This window comes from Prionailurus bengalensis, chromosome A1 (assembly GCF_016509475.1).
Source record: "Prionailurus bengalensis isolate Pbe53 chromosome A1, Fcat_Pben_1.1_paternal_pri, whole genome shotgun sequence".
In the NCBI taxonomy this organism is placed as follows: domain Eukaryota; kingdom Metazoa; phylum Chordata; class Mammalia; order Carnivora; family Felidae; genus Prionailurus; species Prionailurus bengalensis.
The window spans coordinates 221,025,379-221,045,561 of record NC_057343.1 but is presented as its reverse complement, the minus strand read 5'-3'; the positions used below and the strand labels follow the sequence as shown (position 1 = coordinate 221,045,561).

The following is a 20,183-nucleotide window of genomic DNA, read 5'->3' as shown; positions in this document are numbered from 1 at the left end:
CGAGAAAAAGAACAACTGACTTCTTTGACGTTCTGGCAAATAAGTTTTCTTATTTCTATAGAAATATGCCGTGAAGTTGCAATATGTAGATCAAAATTAAGCATTATTGTCCATGTCATATAATTTTATGTGTGTTTCATCTTCTTATAATTTGGTTTTAAAAATAATTAAAAATTTAGGAATTATGTAAGATTATGTTAAAGATACAGAGAGATCCTGGTTCTTTTTCAAACATGACATAATTATATTTCTGATTCTCTATTGGCAAATTCTGTGTGCTAATTTTCATTTTATTTTTTAAAATCATTTCCAGAACAAACATTTAAGTAAAGCCCTTTGATTATTATATTAACATCTACACTATATGACATAAACAATTTAAAATGTCCCCAGTCCTATCTATTCCATAAGTACATTGCATTAGTAAAACTATTATATTTCTGATTACACATATATATTTTTAAACTACATGGTCCAACAAGATTAATATCTCAAAATATTAAGTTGAATTTTCTATATCAAGTTAGCATTGATTCAATTATACAACAACCTTTATGCCATAGACTTTGTCATTAATAAGCAATAACGTCATTAATTGTATTGCAATGATACACATAAATGGAGTCGTTTCTTAGACTTGCATTCTGATTACCTATTTTACTTTTGTTTCAAAAATCCATGGACATATTTTGACATATGATAACCATCAATCTATAAGAGGATGCAAAATCTATTTCATTGTCTGGAAAATATTTTACATTGCCACTTAACACCCCTGGATTTAAATTGAATTCTCCTTAGATATAATATATTTCTTTTGAAAAAGGCCACTTTGAAACCAGGAACACAGAACACAGGCTGTTAAAGTCAATGAAGAGCTAGGCCAAGAAAGTGCTTGGACAGTATTTAATAGGTAAAATTAAGTATGTATATTGGCTATATAAAGCCTTCAAAGTTAAAAATATCCAAGAATGGATCCATTTCTTTTTTTTTTTCAATGTTTATTTATTTTTGGGACAGAGAGAGACAGAGCATGAACGGGGGAGGGGCAAAGAGAGAGGGAGACACAGAATCGGAAACAGGCTCCAGGCTCTGAGCCATCAGCCCAGAGCCTGACGCGGGGCTCGAACTCATGGACCGTGAGATCGTGACCTGGCTGAAGTCAGACGCTTAACCGACTGCGCCACCCAGGCGCCCCTTGAATGGATCCATTTCAATGAAGACAAATGGATTGTGGAAGAGGCAATTATGGGGAATTCATGCTGGCAGACGAGAGCTGTACATGATTGCCATGTATGTGATTTGTGATGCTGTATGTGAATGGAAGAAAATATTTTGGTAATTTGAAACCACATGGATGGATCTAGAGAGTATAATGTTAAGTGAAGTAAGTCAGTCAGAGAAAGACACATACCATATGATTTCACTCATACGTGAAATTTAAGAGACAAAAGAAATGAACAAAGGGGGAAAAAAGGAAAGAGAGGGAGAAAAACCAAAAAACTAGAGAACAGATGGTCACCAGAGGGGAGTTGGTGGGGGGAGTGGGTGATGGGTGAAATAGGTGAAAGGGATTGAGAGTTCACGTATCTTGATGAGAACTGAGTAAGGTATGGAAGTGTTGTATCACTATATTGTACACCTGAAACTAATATAACACTGTATTTTAGCTACACTAGAATTAAAAAAAAACATAAAAAAAACCAAAAATATTTAGATAAAGTTATGTAAATCAAGCACTAATATATATGTATAAATATACACATATTATATATGTTATATATATGAAGACATATTATATGTACATATAATATATTATTTCAAGTTCCTTACTATATATATTATATATAATATGTCTTCACTTGAAGGTATGGCAGAACCTGTAGCAGTTTTAAGTTTGAGTTGAGTTAGAGGCACATGGCATACAAGATTTTTTCCTAGTCTGCTGCTGCATACTTTGGAATCGAAGAGTGTGCTTGGAAATTGTGTAATCATCATTTAAACTCTTACTTGACTAGTCCATGTGGAGCAAGGGGGAGGCACAATTAACCTGTTGAGAATTAGGGAAAAGAGTGAAATACAAAACACATGATATACTAATGGTTTAAAATGGCCATTTTGTCGGTAAATATTATATATAGATATCCGTATTTCTTTTTAAAATGATAGAACAAAATCAATAACAACTTTGAGTTTTTCTCATTTGTACGTGTTTATCATATTTCATGTGTTTTTGGGCTGCCATAGAAAGCAAAGCAAAAATAAAAAGTGAAATTAAATTACTCTGATCTTTCTGGAATGCTCTATTTTCTTTACAAATACTTTTTGAAACATCCAAAACAAAAACAAACAAAAACCTTCCCTTCTTTGATGGTAGGAGTACATGGGAGTCTCTAAAATGTATTTTCACTGAACTGTAACATTGTTGGAATCATATTCTTTTTAACTGTTACAACTCTCAACTTCTCATATCATTTAATAACTGAAAGCACAAAGTGATTCAGTTACATTGTAATAGCACAGCTGACACAGTGTCCTTTATCTGTACTGGGATCAGAAGAACAAATACCTTAAAAGATACAGGCAGATGATACAAGCTAGGTTTTAGGCTAAAAGGCATGATTTGAAGTGGAGAAAATTATAAAGCTGTGCACGCCATGCCCCAAAACATTCAGAGACAATTTCCTTTAAACACTTGTGCTCCTCAGATTGATGTACAACTTACAGACAGACTCATATATTTCAATGCATTAAATGCTATCAATAGAATGTCTTACTCTCTACATTTATTTCAATTCCCTTTCTTTCATCGGCAACATGGGCATAATTACCTAATGGGGCTAGAAGCGGAATCTGGGTCCCTTGCCATTACAGTACCAATGATCGTGCCCACTTCGATATCCTCATGAACTTCAAACAGGTAGGAGGATCTGCTAAAAACAGGAGGTTCATCCACATCTTCTACGGAGATTTTCACAATCGTTGTGTCTTTAAATGGTCCCAGGTAATAAAAACGTGGATCCACATGGGTATTTTCTGCTTCAACCTTCAGAGTGTAAAGTCTTCGGCTTTCATAGTCAAGTGGCTGTGTAAGTAAATCATCAAATTAGAATGAGGGAAATTGGATTATATGTTCCTTTCAAGTTACAGTGTGATTGTCAAAGCCTGGTTGAATTTTGTTAAGTTGTTTATTAACCGAAAATAATTAAAAGTAATAAAAATAGGGGCGCCTGGGTGGCTCAGTCGGTTGGGCGTCCGACTTCAGCTCAGGTCACGATCTCGCGGTCCTTGAGTTTGAGCCCCGCGTCAGGCTCTGTGCTGACAGCTCACAGCCTGGAGCCTGCTTCCGATTCTGTGTCTCCCTCTCTCTCTGCCCCTCCCCTGTTCATGCTCTGTCTCTCTCTCAAAAATAAATAAACGTTAAAAAAATAATTAAAAATAAAAGTAATAAAAATAATAATATACCTTTACATATCAGATAAGGTTCGATGATTACTTTTTATGCATTCAATGTGTAATACTTCAGAACATAGGAAAATTAGATTTTAAATATTGGAAATATTGAAAAGAACATTAAAACCTATGTTATAATGTGGTGACTCGTTACAAAAAATGGGCTGAGGGGCGCCCGGTGGCTCAGTCGGCTGGGCGTCCAACTTCAGCTCAGGTCATGATCTCGCAGTCCCTGAGTTGGAGCCCTGCCTCAGGCTCTGACAGCTCAGAGCCTAGAGCTTGCTTCAGATTCTGTGTCTCCCTCTCCCTGCCCCTCCCCCACTCAAGCTCTGTCTCTGTCTCTCTCAAAAATAAATAAACATTAAACATTTTTTTTTAAATGGCTGGTAGATTGTGTCTGTGTTCATGTGTGCATGTGTGCATTACTGTTAAATGTCTGCAAGCAAAAAATTTAGTTATCTTTTTACATGTATGTCATGATATTTCCATTCAGTTTAATGGGCTCATGATACTACAATAAACTTTATGTAATTTTGAAGACTAATACAAAATTTTCAATAGTTGTATGAAACATTGAAGATCAGGAAAACCTGGAGTAAAGAGAAGAGAGAAAAATTCTGATAGCAAATTAGTAATTAGGTTATATTATGAATAAACAAAAAAACCTGACTTAAATATTGATGTACTTTAACTGTAACAAGTGTGAAATCAAGCTCCTCCCTTCTTACCCCTCCAAAAGGTATGTTTTGTAAACAGAAAAAAAGACATTGTGGTTTGAGATTCCTTCAACCTTCCTCTTTTTATCTGATAAGCAGTAAATTCTATTTGCATTATTATTACTTGCCAGTCATGAAAAACAACAAATAAGCTGCTTCCTCCTTTCCTGGTCACTGTCCATTTAAAAACATTTTGTTGTGTACCTTGGCCTTTGCAACAGAATCTCTGGATAGTTTTGATTCCTCAGTTCTTCAGTGGTTACTTAATGAAATAGAGTTTTCAGGACATTTCATTGGGATCTGTCACGGGGCCTTAATTTTTTTCTTATAATGATCATACTGATGCTACAGTGAAAAACCTAGTTACCTTTAAACTGAATCACTGAGCATATGTTAGCAGAAAAGTTTAATTTATGTAGCAGAAGGGAAAATGTGAACAATTAAATTATCTTTGAAAATATGCTGTGTCTTTTTTATTAGCAGCTCTAATTATTGCTTCATACATCTGGATAGACGACATGCTACTTTCTATGCCTCCAACTGTGATGATATGTTGCCATTATTAGCTATTAACTGCTTTTACTAAAAGAAAACAATGCTATTATGGGGGGGGGGCTTTTATTAACATGGCTCAAAGATACAGTCATACATATATTAATTTGCCTTTTAAAGTTTGTAAAAACTCAGGTTTCGTGTTTCAGTCAACAAGAGCATTTGGTCAAAACGCCCAAGGAGATCTTTGGCTCTTGTCTCTCATGTTTGTGCATGATATAAATTACATTTGGCCATGATAGTGGCATCTCTTCATGGACAACGCATGAGTGGATGGCACATAGCGGAAGCCTTATTTGCTAAATGGGAAGATGTTTATTTGTACTGATTATGGGCACCTTTTTCACTGTTATAATGCCTTCCTGTGTGTCCTTCTCAGTTATGATGTCAAACATATCAGTCCCGTCACCATCAATAATTCGGTATTCTACTTCTGCATTTTTCCCAGTGTCTGCATCAGTTGCTTTTACACTTCCAATGGCTGTGCCAACTGGCGAGGACTCAAGAACTCGAAGGTGGATGGTGTCTGGAAAAAAAAAAAAAAGTATATATATATATATATATATGAAAGAGATTTTTTATTATAAGTCTTAAACTCTACACCGTATGTTAACTGATTAAAAAGTTGAAGACAGGGGCGCCTGGGTGGCGCAGTCGGTTAAGCGTCCGACTTCAGCCAGGTCACGATCTCGCGGTCCGCGAGTTCGAGCCCCGCGTCGGGCTCTGGGCTGATGGCTTGGAGCCTGGAGCCTGTTTCCGATTCTGTGTCTCCCTCTCTCTCTGCCCCTCCCCCGTTCATGCTCTGTCTCTCTCTGTCCCAAAAATAAATAAACGTTGAAAAAAAAAAAAATTAAAAAAAAAAAAAAAGTTGAAGACACATAGTATGGATTAAGGTCTAGGAATGGAAAAAGAGGAATTTAGGCGCTTGTGTCTATGCATATAACAAACAGTGAGTGCTACCCTTTAATCATGTTAAGAACTCTGTTTTAAAAATAAGCACCTTGTCTTTTTTTGCATTTGCATAGATAACTAGAGATCAGCTTTGAGTGCAGATACGTACCTGTGTGTGTTTATATAATCACAACAAGTCTCAGAATATACAATGAATATTTATATTTAATTGTTTCCCCTTGGTTTTATTTAATTGTTAACTAACCTTAGTTTCTTTCAGCTGAAGGACAGAACATTACAAAATTCCATGAAATCAGCTTTAGTGGGGAGGAATCCCATTTCTAGAAATTTGTGACAGGAGAAACAAAGAATAGTCTGTGGCCCTTCACAGTCAATGTGAAACACTCAATTGTGACAAATTCCCTCTATTCCAGAGCAAAACAAGAATTTAAGTCTCTGGTGCATCTAGATGTCATTCCAGTGGGAACAACTTCTACTGCTGATGAGATTTATGTGCATAAACATAAATCTCATAAATTTATGATCATAAATTATATATTACTGACAGACTAATTGACCTGAAGCCCTCTTCTGATTATAGCACCTTCATGCTCATAAACCTTAAGTAATTCTCCTTCATGTAGATAATAAAGCCCGGGCCTCTCAGCCAGTCATGCTCTTACCTGAGTATATTCTTTCCCAGTGTATTTTTCCTTTAGACACTTGTATGGAAGTTTTGCACCAAATTGGACTTTACAAAGTTTTCTTGTCAAAAGTTAATGTGCTACATCTCTCTCTCTCCGTTTTTCACATGCTATCTCCTTCACATAAAATTCTTCCCCCACTACTCTCTTCTAATCACAATGCAATTTATCAAATCTGAGAAAATGGCACTGTTACAGTGTTACAGTGAGTGTTTGGGGGCTGTGCTCCCCAAAATTCATATATTGAAGCCTGAACCCCCCATTCAGTACCATAGAATGTGACTGTATTAGGAGACAGGGTCTTTAAAGAGGTAATTAAGGCTAAATGGGATCATTAGGGTGGGCTCTAATCCCATATGGCTGGTGTCCTTCCAAAAGAGGAGATCGGGTCACAGGCACAGAGCAGAGACCATGTGAAGACACAGAGAAGACAGCCATCTAGAAGCCAAGCAGAGGCCTCAGAAGAAACTAACCCTGCTGATCTTTAACCTCCATCTTGGACTTTCAGCTTCCAAACCTGTGAGAAAACAAATTTCTGTTTAAGCCACCCAATCTGTGGTGCCTTATTACGGCAGCCCTAACACAGGGACCTCTATCTGCTCCGTTTGGGAAGTCTTTTCCCAGGACTCAGCTTCTGCCACTCCCCAGTGAGTTTCAGCCTGTTCTTTTTTTTATATTTTGTAGTTTTTAATTTTTCTTTTACATTTTTCTCTGCATCTATTTTTGGTAACACCATTGAAAGCAACTCTCAACTCATTCCTTGGCTACTGTCCTGGCACTCTTTACCTTTGCTGTTTCTTCTCAAATTTCCTGTCCCTGAGTATTCAGATGGCCCTCACTCACTTCCTTCGGATGACTGCTCAACTGTGACTCCCTCAGAAGCTTTCACCAATAACCGTATTGAAAATAGCCTTATCGGAAATACTACACCCAGTCATTCTTCATAGTACTTGCAACAGCTAATCATTGTATCATTTACTTATTTATTTTTATGTACCATGAAGAGGTAATGCGAAACAGGGACTTTGTATTTTTCCACCACTATTTTCTCACGCTCTTTCTTTGAATGCAGTGAATGAGAAACTTCCTAACTTGTCTACAAGCTCCTTTACTTGACTAAATTCAATAAAATCTCAGATGCTGTTATACACTGCAGTCATGTTATCCTTTTGAAAACAATAATGTTCTTTTGTGTGTGTTTCAAGCTTTTATTTATGAAAACAATAACCCTATTGATAATTACTCCGAACTTCAAAATTCTTTGATTGGTCCCATTGAACTTAAAATAAAACATACATAAGCTGTCTCTCCATAAATTTGCTTCTCTGTCTTGTCATCCTTTCTCTTAATTAATACTCTCCACAGCACTGGTCTCTTTCAGGTTTAGACTTTTCCAGTATACTTTTCTTACTTCGATTTTCCACACAACTCTTTGCCTGGAAACCTCTAACTGTTCTTTTGAAAAATATCTGTTTCACAATCTTTCTATCACAGAACATCACTGACTCTAATCTATTTACTGCTACAACTTCCTTTAAAATATTAAATTTTACAGAAGCAGCATCTCAGTAAGTTGATTTATTATAGTGTAGCAGAGGCAGCTTTTCTAAAACACAAAAATAATATCACTGTTCTACTGAAAGCACTTATTATTGACATTAGGATATTTTTTTTTAATTTCATCATTTAGTTTATAATGTCTTTAAAAGCCACTTGCTGTTAAAATCTTCGGTATTGGGGCGCCTGGGTGGCACAGTCGGTTAAGCGTCCGGCTTCAGCCAGGTCACGGTCTCGCGGTCCGTGAGTTCGAGCCCCGCATCAGGCTCTGGGCTGATGGCTCAGAGCCTGGAGCCTGCTTCCGATTCTGTGTCTCCCTCTCTCTCTGCCCCTCCCCCGTTCATGCTCTGTCTCTCTCTGTCCCAAAAATAAATAAAAACGTTGAAAAAAATTTTTTTTTTAATCTTCGGTATCATGATTATCTATTCTCAGATCTAGAGTATATGTGAAGTGTAGCCACATTAATGCTGTTTTCAATTAATGATCAGTTAACCAGACCAAGAATAGGGAATACATGGAATATTTTACAAAATAAAGAAAAATAATATGAATGATTTGATTGATATGTATATGAAACCTGCACATACCATCTAGAGAATACAGATTTTTTTAAGCTGGCATGAAGCACTGAATCTCAATTGATCAAGAATTAAATTACTAGACATGTTTGAATAAATTTTAATAAATCTGTATCAATTAAATTATCTGACCATCCTATAATTAAGACAGAAGTTAATACAAAAAAGAAAACTCCCAAATACTCATATTCTTGAAAATTTAAAAGAAAATTGAAAATAATTCCTATGTAACTGATGGTTCAAATAAGATACAAATATAGAGACCTAAAAATAATTGAAAAATCAGTGAAAAGAAATTGAAACATGGTACAGAGAAAATGATTCTACTTAGAGAAGGTAATTTTTTTTATGTTTATTTATTTATTTTGAATGAGAGAGAGTGTGAAGGGGAGGGGCAGAGAGAGGGAGAGCGAGAATCCCAAGCAGGCTCCACACTCAGGGCAGAGTCAGACATGGTTCAGTCTTATGAATCATGAGATCTTGACCTGAGCCAAAATCAAATGGTGGACACTTAACTGACTGAGCCACCCAGGTGCCCCTAGAGAAGGTAATGTATAACTCTGTGTGTTTTAATACAAAGAAAGACAATATGAAATTAATGAGCTAAGCATTAAACATAAGAACTTAGAAAAGACATAATAGCCATCAAAGAAAAATAAGGTAATAATTAAGATAAAAACAGGAAGTAATATCATTGAAAACTAGTGTAGAAAAAAGAGAATTAAAGTGCCCAAAGTTAGTTGTTTTAAAAGGTCCACAAAATAAATGTATAAGGCAAAATGGTTCATGAAAAGAGGAGATAGGGCAAAAAGTATTAAGAATGGTTTTAAAGAAATGCAACTACAGATAATGTAGTGATTTAGAAATTTAGAGAATATTATGAACACTTACATGTCAATAAAATTAAATATTTAGGTAAATTCCTAAAGATAATTAAAAATGTACAAAAGCTACTAAAGAGAAAATAAAATATGATTTAAAATATGATTTAATATATGATATAATATTTAAAATGATCTATCCTCCTAAATAGTAACTGCTCAAACGTTTTTTTAATTCTTTTTTAAAATATTTTTCTAATTGTTTTTAATTTATTTTGAAAGAGGGGGGTGAGAGGGACAGAGAGAGGGAGAGAGAGAATCCCACACAGGCTCTACACTGTCAGCATAGAACCTGACGTGGGGCTTGATCTCACAAATCATGATATCATGACCTAAGCCGAAATCAAGAGTCAGATGCTCAACTGACTGAGCCACCCAGGTGCCCCAACAGGTCAAATATTTTTAAGGAACATTCACAAAACAGAAAATTCTTTATTTTCTGTTCTTATGTAAAGTCTTTTGGAGAAAAGAAAAATGAGGGTTCTTCCCCAACTCATTATAAGAACAATATAACCCTGATACTAACACCAGATAAGAGTCCAATGGTTATACAGTGTGGGTTAAAAGTCAAGATCCACCACACCTAATCGTATAATGTTTAGCAAGTTCATTTTTAATGTTTAATTCACCATCATTTACATTAAGTTTAGTTTTTGAGAAATGCTGTTTTAATCACTTTACTATTAACTAACTCCAGACTTTGGATTTCACCAGCTTTTCTATTAAAGTCTTTGCAGAGATCCTACTTTGCATTTAGTGGTCATGTTTTCTTACTCCCTCCAATCCGTGAGTGTCAGTCTTTCCTTGTCTTTGTGACCTTGACACTTTAAAAAACTACTGGTTACTCCGTAAAATGTCTTCCAATCTCGGTCTGTCTTATATTTTTTCGTGATTTCATTGAGGTTTTGCATATTTGTTAACAGAACACAGAAGTGATCTCTTCTCAGCATAGCATATAAAAGGAGGCATGTGATGTCAATATGTCTTGATCCCTTGGTTAAGAAGGTATTTCTAACAGTCTCCTCCATTACTAGTCAGTAATTTTTAAAACAATTAATGCATGTTTTGGGAGATACACTTAAAGATTATGCAAATATTCTGTTTCTCCTCAAAAATCTGCCCACTAATTTTAACATTGATGAGTGATCTTACCTGTAATACTTACTATTGTGATTTTCTTATTTATTTATTTGTTTGTTTGCTTTTGAGAGAGAGAGAGAGAGAGAGAGAGAGCAGAGGAGGGGCAGAGGGAGAGGGAGAGGGAGAGAGAATCTTAAGCAGGCTCCATGCCCAGTGCAGAGCCCAAGATGGGACTCTATCTCACAACCATGAAATCATGACCTAAGCTAAAATCAAGAGTCAGACCCTTAACTGATGGAGCCACCCAAGCGCCCCAATACTGTGATTTTCTAGTGGTGATTTTCTATTTTCTTCATTATTTCCATATTTATTATTTGGAATTCTTCTCAAAGGAAAAGCTGCTCTTTCTCCCCATGTATTTCTGTTATTGTCTATTTTTATCAGCATAGACTGCAGGACACGTATTTTATAGTATGCATTATAATCCAATAATATCCTAGGTATTCTTTTGCACCAATTCTTACAGGTTTCGTCAGTGGGTGCTCCTTTAGGTTGTTCATGATGACTTTCAACATGCCTCTGCCACCTTTTAAAAATGTTTTACTTATTTAAGTAATCTCTACACCCAACATGGGCCTTGAACTCACGACCCCAAGATCAAGCACTGCATGCTCTATTGACTGAGCCAGCCAGGTGCCTGCACTATTTTTTTTTTTTTTTTGAGTGCTTCCTTAATTTCTGGCATCACAAAATGTTACAGGTTCATCTTATGTTTCCCTGACCAAGCCTTAAATGAGCCATGTCTCAAAGTAAGTCCTAATTTCTTTTACTTTTTTAAAAAAAAAAAATAATGTTTACTCATTTTTGAGAGAGAGAAAGAGCATGAGTGGGGGAGGGACAGAGAGGAAGACAGAGAATCAGAAGCAAGGTCCAGGGTCCCAGCTGTCAGCACTGAGCCGGATGTGGGGCTTGAACTCACAAGCTGTGCGATCATGACCTGAGCTGAAGTTGGAGCTCAATCAACTGAGCCACCCAGGCGCCTCAGTCCTAGTTTCTTTAATGGAGATAGAACCATAATTTTAAATATAATGAGGTATTCAAAACTTATAATAAATGAAATAACTCATTTCATAATGTGTAAATGTGTCAAAAAAGCCAGGAGAAAAGGAACTACTTGCCTTTAAAATAAGAAATCCAATTATATCTTTGATAAAAAGATATACGTAACAGGAATTTATTTTTTTAACTTGTTAACTGATATATATATTTTTTAATGTTTTATTTATTCTTGAGAGAGGGAGAGAGAGAGAGAGTCAGAGCATGAGCGAGGGAGGGGAAGACAGACAGCGGGACAAAGAATCCGAAACAGGCTCCAGGCTCTGAGCTGTCAGCACAGAGCCCAACGTGGGGCTTGAACCCACAAGCAGTGAGATCATGACCTAAGCTGAAGTCGGACACTCAACCAACTGAGCCACCCAGGGGCCCCTGATATTTGTTTTAAAAATAAAATATCTGTATCCTTCAAAATGAATTTAGAGTGCTTTAAGTTTATAATATTAGTGTTTTTAAAGTTTTTAAAGCCTAAAAGAAAATCCTGTGCTATAACAGAATAAAAATATTTCATAGAAACACCATAATATTAAAACTGATTACACAAATTTTTATGTATAAATTCACACTTATAAACTAACTGTACGTTTTTATTTTAATCATTGTCTCTGAAAAGGCCTAGAATTTTATTCCACTAGCATGAAACACAACCCTAATGCCCAAACACTGGTCACAAGTGTTTTCCATAATATAAACTAAATTTTCTTGGAGATTTGCTGTTGTAAGTCAGAGGAATGGAAAGTGAGATCAGGAATTCTTTAGACTGAAATTAAGTGAGATATCAAAGATTAATGGGATCATAGAAAAACACAAAAATCAACTTATTTCTACTGTCCATCATTTTGAAAACATGATCATTGATAATACAATAATAATTTAGTTGACTGAAAATCATTAAAACAGGCTTCTGGCAATGAAGCTAGATAATTCAGTTTAACTGGAAAACAATATTTGTGGATCATAAATTGAGATAGAAATATACACTTGAAGGTATTAAAAAAGGACAAGCACCAAGTTGACAGAAAATGAGAACCTACAAAAGTAAGTAGAAAACTGAAATCCCCTTTTGGCCTGAGGATATTTACCATCTCTACAAAATTGATCATTATTTTTATGGCCTCTTCAAGCAAGAAGGACATATAGCAAACTCCACGTAATCCACAGATAGGTTATGCAACAACAAATTGTCTCCACAATTAACTAGGATTAGTGTTTTGCAGGAAAACGTGACCTAAAAACAAACCACCTTTCACAACATTTTACATTCCTAGTGTGGGTTCATAAGATCCTGAAGAACTATATTTTTTACAGACATAAGCAGCTTTAACCGCTAGAAGAGAAAGATGACACTGTAGCATCCATCAACACAAAGGTAAAGGATTATAAGTCAGTCTACAGTTACTCCAGGGAGAATCTGTGTATGGATAAGAAAACCACTGAAATTATGCTACCTGGGGGGATCCTTCTTCTTCACTGCCTCTTGCCATACCTTTCTTTTTCAAGCGCTTTTTACAAGAGCGAGAGACATTACCAGCCCTGGAAAGATATAGCTGAATAAAAATACAGTTGTAAATATTTGACTCATAAAGTCACAAAAGAAGGAAAATGATGGAGTATATCACAAGATATAGAACAACATATCAAATGCCTGGTGAGATAGAAACACACATACATATAAGTACATATGTATATAAATACATATACGTGTGTATATAGATCCATATGTATTTGTATGTACTCATATGCATATACATTCTTAGGAAATAAATAGTTATTTAATATTTTAATGGAATATATCGTCAACAATCTTTATAAATAAGCTACGAAATTTCCTAATGAAGGTTAATTCAGCTCTGTCAGAGTATTACAGGGATCTCTGCCTTATGACTTCTTTGAATTAACATCATAAGTTTCCTCCCCTTTTCCTTCATGTTTCAGAATAATTATTGAACTACAAAATACTAAGGCATATCTATATATTAACCAAATTATTTTATTGCCAAAGACAGCTGTAAGTTACATAGGAGGGAGATTACACAGAGATGTGTTTATCTCCAATTTTCAACTTTATCCTGCAAAGGTCCCTCTTCAATTTCCTTTCCATATGCAAAAACTTTAGTTAAAAATTCTGAGTCAGTGTCTTTTTGGTTATCTGCAACAATCCTCAGCTCACACACACATACACACACACACACTACACACACAAGTTGTTTCTAAAACTTTAATTTACAAGTAAATGTAGGCCAATATTTTAGCAATCTTTAGCAAGGAAATTTCTAAAATAGGACAAACGATTAACGATGCATAAGATAAAAGGTTGATGAATCAATCTATGCTCTAATAACTTCTCTAAATAACAGACAATATAGAGAAAGTGAAACATGTTACAAATAAAGAGAATAATTTCACCTTGAAAAACATAGTATGTCTAAAATCCATAAGAAAAGACACATAAGCTACCAGAAAAATTGGTCAAGAATATGAATGGTGAACAGTTTACAGTAGAGGAAACAAGAAAGGTAAATAAACAGAAATATGTTGGATTTTAATCAAGCAAATGCAAATTAAGGCCATGATGTGATGCCATTTTATACCTACTAAATTGACAAAAATTAAATCTGACAAAACCAAGTATTCAAAGTATGTGGTGTAATGGGAACTATTACGCAGAGCTGATGGGTGTTAATTTTGGCACCATGGTTTTGGGAAATGTACTAATTAGCTAGGGCTGCTTTAACAAAGTGTCAAAACCACAGAAATTTGCTTACAGTTCTGGAGCCTAGAAGCCTGAGATCTAAATATCTGGCAGGGCCATGCTTTTCCTGATCACTGTACGGGAGAATCCTTCTTTTCCTCTTCTAGCTGCTGGGCCTTGTCCAAAATCCTTTGTGTTCCTTGACTTGTAATGACATCATTCCAGCCACATGGACATCTTCTCCCTGGGTGTTCACATTGTCTTCCCTTTGTGAATGTTTGTCTCTATGTCCAAATTGCCCCTTATTATAAGGACACCAGTCATATTGGATTAAAGTCCTAACCCTGAAAGACCTCCTTGTAACTTGATTACCTCTGTAAAGACCCTATTTTTACATAAGGTCATATTCTGACATACTGAGGTTTAACACTTAAAAATATATGTTTTAGAGGACACAATTCAACCCATAACAGGAAACACATGGGAATATATAATGCAAACTTAAATGGTAGCATAAACAAAGCCCAGCAAGGCATATGAGAATAGTTGCAGAAATGTCATATAGAAACACTACTTGTAAAATGAAAAAAAGAAAGGAAAAAAAAGGAAGAGAACCCAAATGTCAAACAGCATGAGAATAATAAACTTGTTACATAATATGTTTGCAAACAAAATTCAAAAGTGAAAACTGTGAGCTATAGTTATGTGAAAAAAATATATATGAATCTTAAATACATAATAATAAATGGAAATAGGAATGTATCAGAAAATTATATACAGTGTGATATTATTTTTATAAGCTATAGACAATAAAAATCAATAATATATTTTTATGGATATGTAAATGCTATATGTATACTTATAAATTATCTATATATGTATATATGAATATATATATTAAATAACAAAATTTGAGGATCATGCATATAAATGAAAACTATTTTTAAAGTCCTTGTAATGATTCCAAGTGGTACTACTTATATTCTCTTGTAGTTATTATAACATACGTGAAAATTTAAAGCAAACAAGCAAACTCATATACACAACAAAGCATCACTTAAAACTGTTGGTACTGGGGCACCAGCACCAATATGGGTGGCTCAGTGGGTTAAGTGACCGACTTTGTCTTAGGTCCTAATATCACTGTTTGTGGGTTCGAGCCCTGCATCAGGGTCTGTGCTGACAGCTGAGTCTGGAGCCTGCTTCAGATTCTGTGTCTCCTTCTCTCTTGCTGCCCCTCCCCTGCTCACGCTCTGTCTCTCTTGCTCTCAAAAATTTCAAAAAAGTTAAAAAAAAATAAGTGTTGGTAATTAGGATTCAACAACATGTCTCACAAAGTTCAAATATATATTTGAGATTTATATATTATATAGTGTATACATTATACATTATTATAATCATATATTATGTGTAATATATTTATATATTATTTCATATCAGTATATATATATTTGGGATTCATATATTATATATTATCTATAACAATATAATATATGCTATATATTATATAAATATTAATTATATGATTGCATTTATGTGATATTAATATAAAATTACTTATAAATTAATATAAATATATAATATACAATAACAATAATACATATAATACAAGGAAACATGAGTATCCCAGGAAAACAAAACACTGATATAAAAAATTCCAAAAGCAAATAAAATGAAACAAATAGAAACTTGGAGTTAGATCAACAAAAGAATGTGGAGCCATCACATTAAAAATATTTTAAAATATATTCAATATGCTTTAAGAAGTAAAAGTGGTCATAAAAATCTCACCAGAAAATAACTATAAAAAGTGGCTGGGCATTTTTGATAAAGAGCCAAATACAGTAAATAGATATTTACAATATAATAGTTGAAGTTAAAAAATAATGGATGGGTTAAACTGAAGATTATGATTATCCAACGTGGGAATTTGAGGGCTAGAGGATAAATGGAAGGAAGTATATGCAATTGAAAACTCATATGCAATTGCGTGGTTGAAAAAAAAAAAGACATGGATTAAAACGTCAATGGACCTTTCAAGGTAGACTCTGATCCTAGCAAAATATTGAACAATGTCATCAAAATTTGATGATGAAATTATTTTCAACCCAGCCAGCATATTAATCAAATGTGATAACCCAATAAAGATAGTTTTAGACTCAGCAAATTTATCTCCCTTTGGGCTTTTTGAAAGAACCTAATGAAGAATGTATTCCAGGAAAATAAGGTGCTAAATCAAGATATGGGAATACATGAGATGTAGACAGTTTTCTATCCAAAGTACGAAAGTAAAAAAGGAAAGTCTGGGATGGCAGGATTTCCTGAGCTGTAGAGATTAGCCAGCCCATGCTGGGAGGGGAATACGAGCGGGCTTTAGGTGTGCAACCCCGAACGCTGCCAAAATGAAGCTAAGTGCTATGGGGCTGCTTGCGAACGAGTTTTGAGCAGCTGTACACGGAGCACATGAAAAGCTCAAAGCTACAATATCTTGGAAAAATACAACTTTGGTAAAGAGAATCGCTCATATTCAATAGCTGAAATTATTGCATGGGAAATAAAATGTCTGGCTTTGTTTTAGAAACATTTGAGAGCCAGAATATGCTCTGTTAAATATTTTGGCCCAGGGGCGCCTGGGTGCTCAGTTAAGCGTCTGACTCGGTTTTTGGCTCAGGTCATGATCTCACAGTTTATGAGTTCGAACCCCATGACAGTGCGGAACCTGCTTGGGATATTCTCTCTCTCCATCTCTCTCTGCCCTTTCCCCACCTGCTGTGTCTAAATAAATAAATAAACAAACATTTTCAAAAAGGTGGCACAATGGTCAACATTTTACATAGTTCATAGCATAGTATTTTGATAAGCTCCTTTTGAAACTTGCAGGGTTTTTTTTTTAGACAATTAAAATATATATATATATATATATGTAGTGATTCTGTGAAAATGCTGTTGGGATAGGAAGACAGAGAGAGATTGGCAATAGTGGATAAAGTAAACCTAATCACATTACTTAAATTTGCTAAGATAATGGATAGTGAAATGGGGAAAAAACTGATATAATTACATCTAGGGGAGAATGGATTGAGATGTTACTGCATTCCATTTTCACTAATCCTGAAAGGAAATCAAAGGTGAGATATAAAAATATTTCAACAAATAATAAGATATTGCTTAAAGAATTGTAGCTTAACCTAGATGAACTGAAAAAGTTACAGTTTGAAGTTGTTTTCTGTGAGGATTAGAGCTACAGGTCAGGAAGAATGGAAGAGGTGGCTTATTTTTCTTTTTAAAAAATATATAAACTTAATACTTCGATGCAAAATATTTTTTTAAAACCTTAAGTAGAAAATTTTCTTGATGATATTAGGGATTATCAGGTTCTGGTAAAAGGTTTCCTAATCGTGGGTCTTCTTTTAACAGACAGAGACAGAACAAAAGAATAACACGTTTTATTGTTTCATTAATTTTACTGTCACACAGATTTCACTGAATATTGCCTCTGGAAATCTGTTCTCCCACTTTTTATTTTTAGCTTGGACATTTTTGAGATTGGTTGTATTTTTAGGCACATGCTTAGATTCTGAAAATCTGCCTGCTTTAAACTTGTCATTATAGTTCTGGTCAAGAATCCAAAATTATTTATCACTTCATTTTATTTTTTGGTTGGTGAAGGGACTATCTCCATTGCAAAATTTATTTCCTTTTGAGGAGAGTAAGCATTATCCGTGTTAATTTTCAGTACCTTCTGAGACTTAAGCAGGAAGTGACCATGTTCCAATGGTTCATATTATAATAAGACTAAATTAGTATGTATATCTCAGTTCTCTTCCACAGTACTTTGTTGTAAGGGACACACACACCCACAACATAAACACATATAGTAGGTGAGTTGGGAATATGTGTGTACATAGAGGCACATACATATACTTATTTACCCCTGAAATGTTAATAAAGGTATGTTCAAGGTGTCTCATACTTTCCAGAAAAGCCACGATTAAGATGGAGCCCATTCATCAAAATAGTATAGATTTAGCTCTCTATTAAATAATTCAAATAGTATGATATATACACACATACAATATACACAGTCACGATTGTTTTAATTCTATGGCAGCTCTAGTAATTAATTTGTTCAAGAACTAGTTATTCAGTGCCCAACATATACAATTTGACAATACTTTCTCTGGAAAGCTTTCTCTGGAATTATGTTTATGTGCAGAAACTTATTTAGGGAGAAGATTCACTAGGTCTATTTCAAAGTTAATAGACTGCATTTCTATATTTTAAATGTGTGAAAGAACTACTCACTCCTATTTTATAATTCCTTTCCAAGAGTAGTTTGCTGAACACAAGTATCCTAGTTTGTCAAACAAACTGAAATTATTTTCATTAGGAGTCTGCAAGGGTGATTATCATGTAGGGGTTGGGAGCAAGAGAGACATCGGAAGGAGGCAGATTGTTACGTGTCCGTTGACAAAAGCACAGTAGCTCCTATCACCCATCTAACGTTTCATTTTTCCTTAAAGACATCTATTTGCATGCTCCTTATTTTTACTCTTACAGTTGATGGAGCTTTAATTATGTGGTACGCTTTCCTATCAATTCCAATTTATAGTTGTTTTAAACTCATTCCCAGGTGTCAGATTGAATCATTTGCTTCTCTTTTAATGTTTAGAGCAGATAAACATTTCTTCCTGGAGTATGTTCTTAGTTTGGTTATCGACTTAAGCACAAAGGCATGAATGCAAGGGGAAATTGCCATTTGTGTCTCATATATGGACAGTCGTGGTTAGAAGTACAAATCTTAAAGATAATATTGCAGAGACTTTGTAAGGACTGGGCAGAAGGTATGGGAAGTGCACTTTGAGACCATTATTGACAACCTCACATCACATCTGAATTTTCATTATTAAAGATTTCACCCAATTTTGATGTATTTCTGATTTTATAAAGATTCAAGATTAAACATTTCAGGTCACTGTTTTACCAAAATTTTGATCAATAGGACCTTTGCACTTGAATATTAAAAATGCTGCAGATTTGTGTACTAGAATTAGAAACAATTGACAGCTCAATGTAGGAGACTCTGGAGGAAAGACAGAAGATAAGCCAAGTAAGAGATGTGACAAGATGACATCCTCAGAAACAACAAAAGAGATGCCAGAACACCAGTGGGAGGGCAGCAAGGGCAAACTCAGGTTTTGAGCTTGGCAGGAAATAGTTGCGGTTTTGTTTTGTTGATAAAAAACAGTAAGGCTGAAAGAGATATAATTTGTCTTTTCCTTTGTTCCCTGCCCTTGTTTCTATTCACATTTACGTAAGAACTCTCAGCATTTCTAACACTGTGATGAAAAAAAAGAAAAAAAAGCACCACATATATGTATCAACAAAATAATTTAACATTAGTTTAATTTTTTTTATTTGCTTTGTGTATAATCTTATTGTAACATCTCTACGCTGCATAATAATCTCAAACAACACTTGCTTTAAGAAAAACGACACAATTATGCACGTTTATAAACCATTCCGTTGTATAATGTTTAAAAGATGTTTTTTAATGAGCTTAACAGGAAGAAATTAAAAACGAGATAAAGCTCCTTGGAGAAAACTGCACAGTGGTTAAGGAAATTATGCAACGCTAAATGGGCATTTAGGAGAAAGGAGAGGAGAGCTGAAAGTCACACCAGAGACTGACAAAGGAATGAGGCTCTGGAACTGAAGACTCTCACCAGAGGAAAGACAGAAACCTAAATTTGTGAGCACTGGAGACATGATCACCAGCTTAGCTTTGGGCATTGAAGTTAAATTAGAGCAAAACGAGATGCTGCATGAGGTCTTAGTTTCCTGTTCATTGAGGAAAGTTACAGGACAAAGCTTTAAGGAAAGCTGCCCATTGATTCCCGGGGACTTGGAAATCCATCTGGATACATATCTTTAAAATCATCTCCGAGGTTTGGTATCAATGCAAT

At 34.9% G+C, this 20,183-nt stretch overlaps 1 protein-coding gene across 1 annotated transcript in view; it reads right to left on the bottom strand.

Annotated features, from left to right (window-relative positions):
- The window catches only part of LOC122495036 (cadherin-10), a 122,786-nt gene that overhangs the window by 30,616 nt on the left and 71,987 nt on the right, over nucleotides 1-20,183 (bottom strand). Inside the window, exons 5-6 of the mRNA XM_043600749.1 lie at nucleotides 5,060-5,247; nucleotides 2,832-3,085 (exon numbers count right to left, since the gene is read on the bottom strand). Of these exons, the coding sequence (XP_043456684.1) occupies nucleotides 2,832-3,085; nucleotides 5,060-5,247 (442 nt within the window). The remainder of the gene's footprint in view (nucleotides 1-2,831; nucleotides 3,086-5,059; nucleotides 5,248-20,183) is intronic.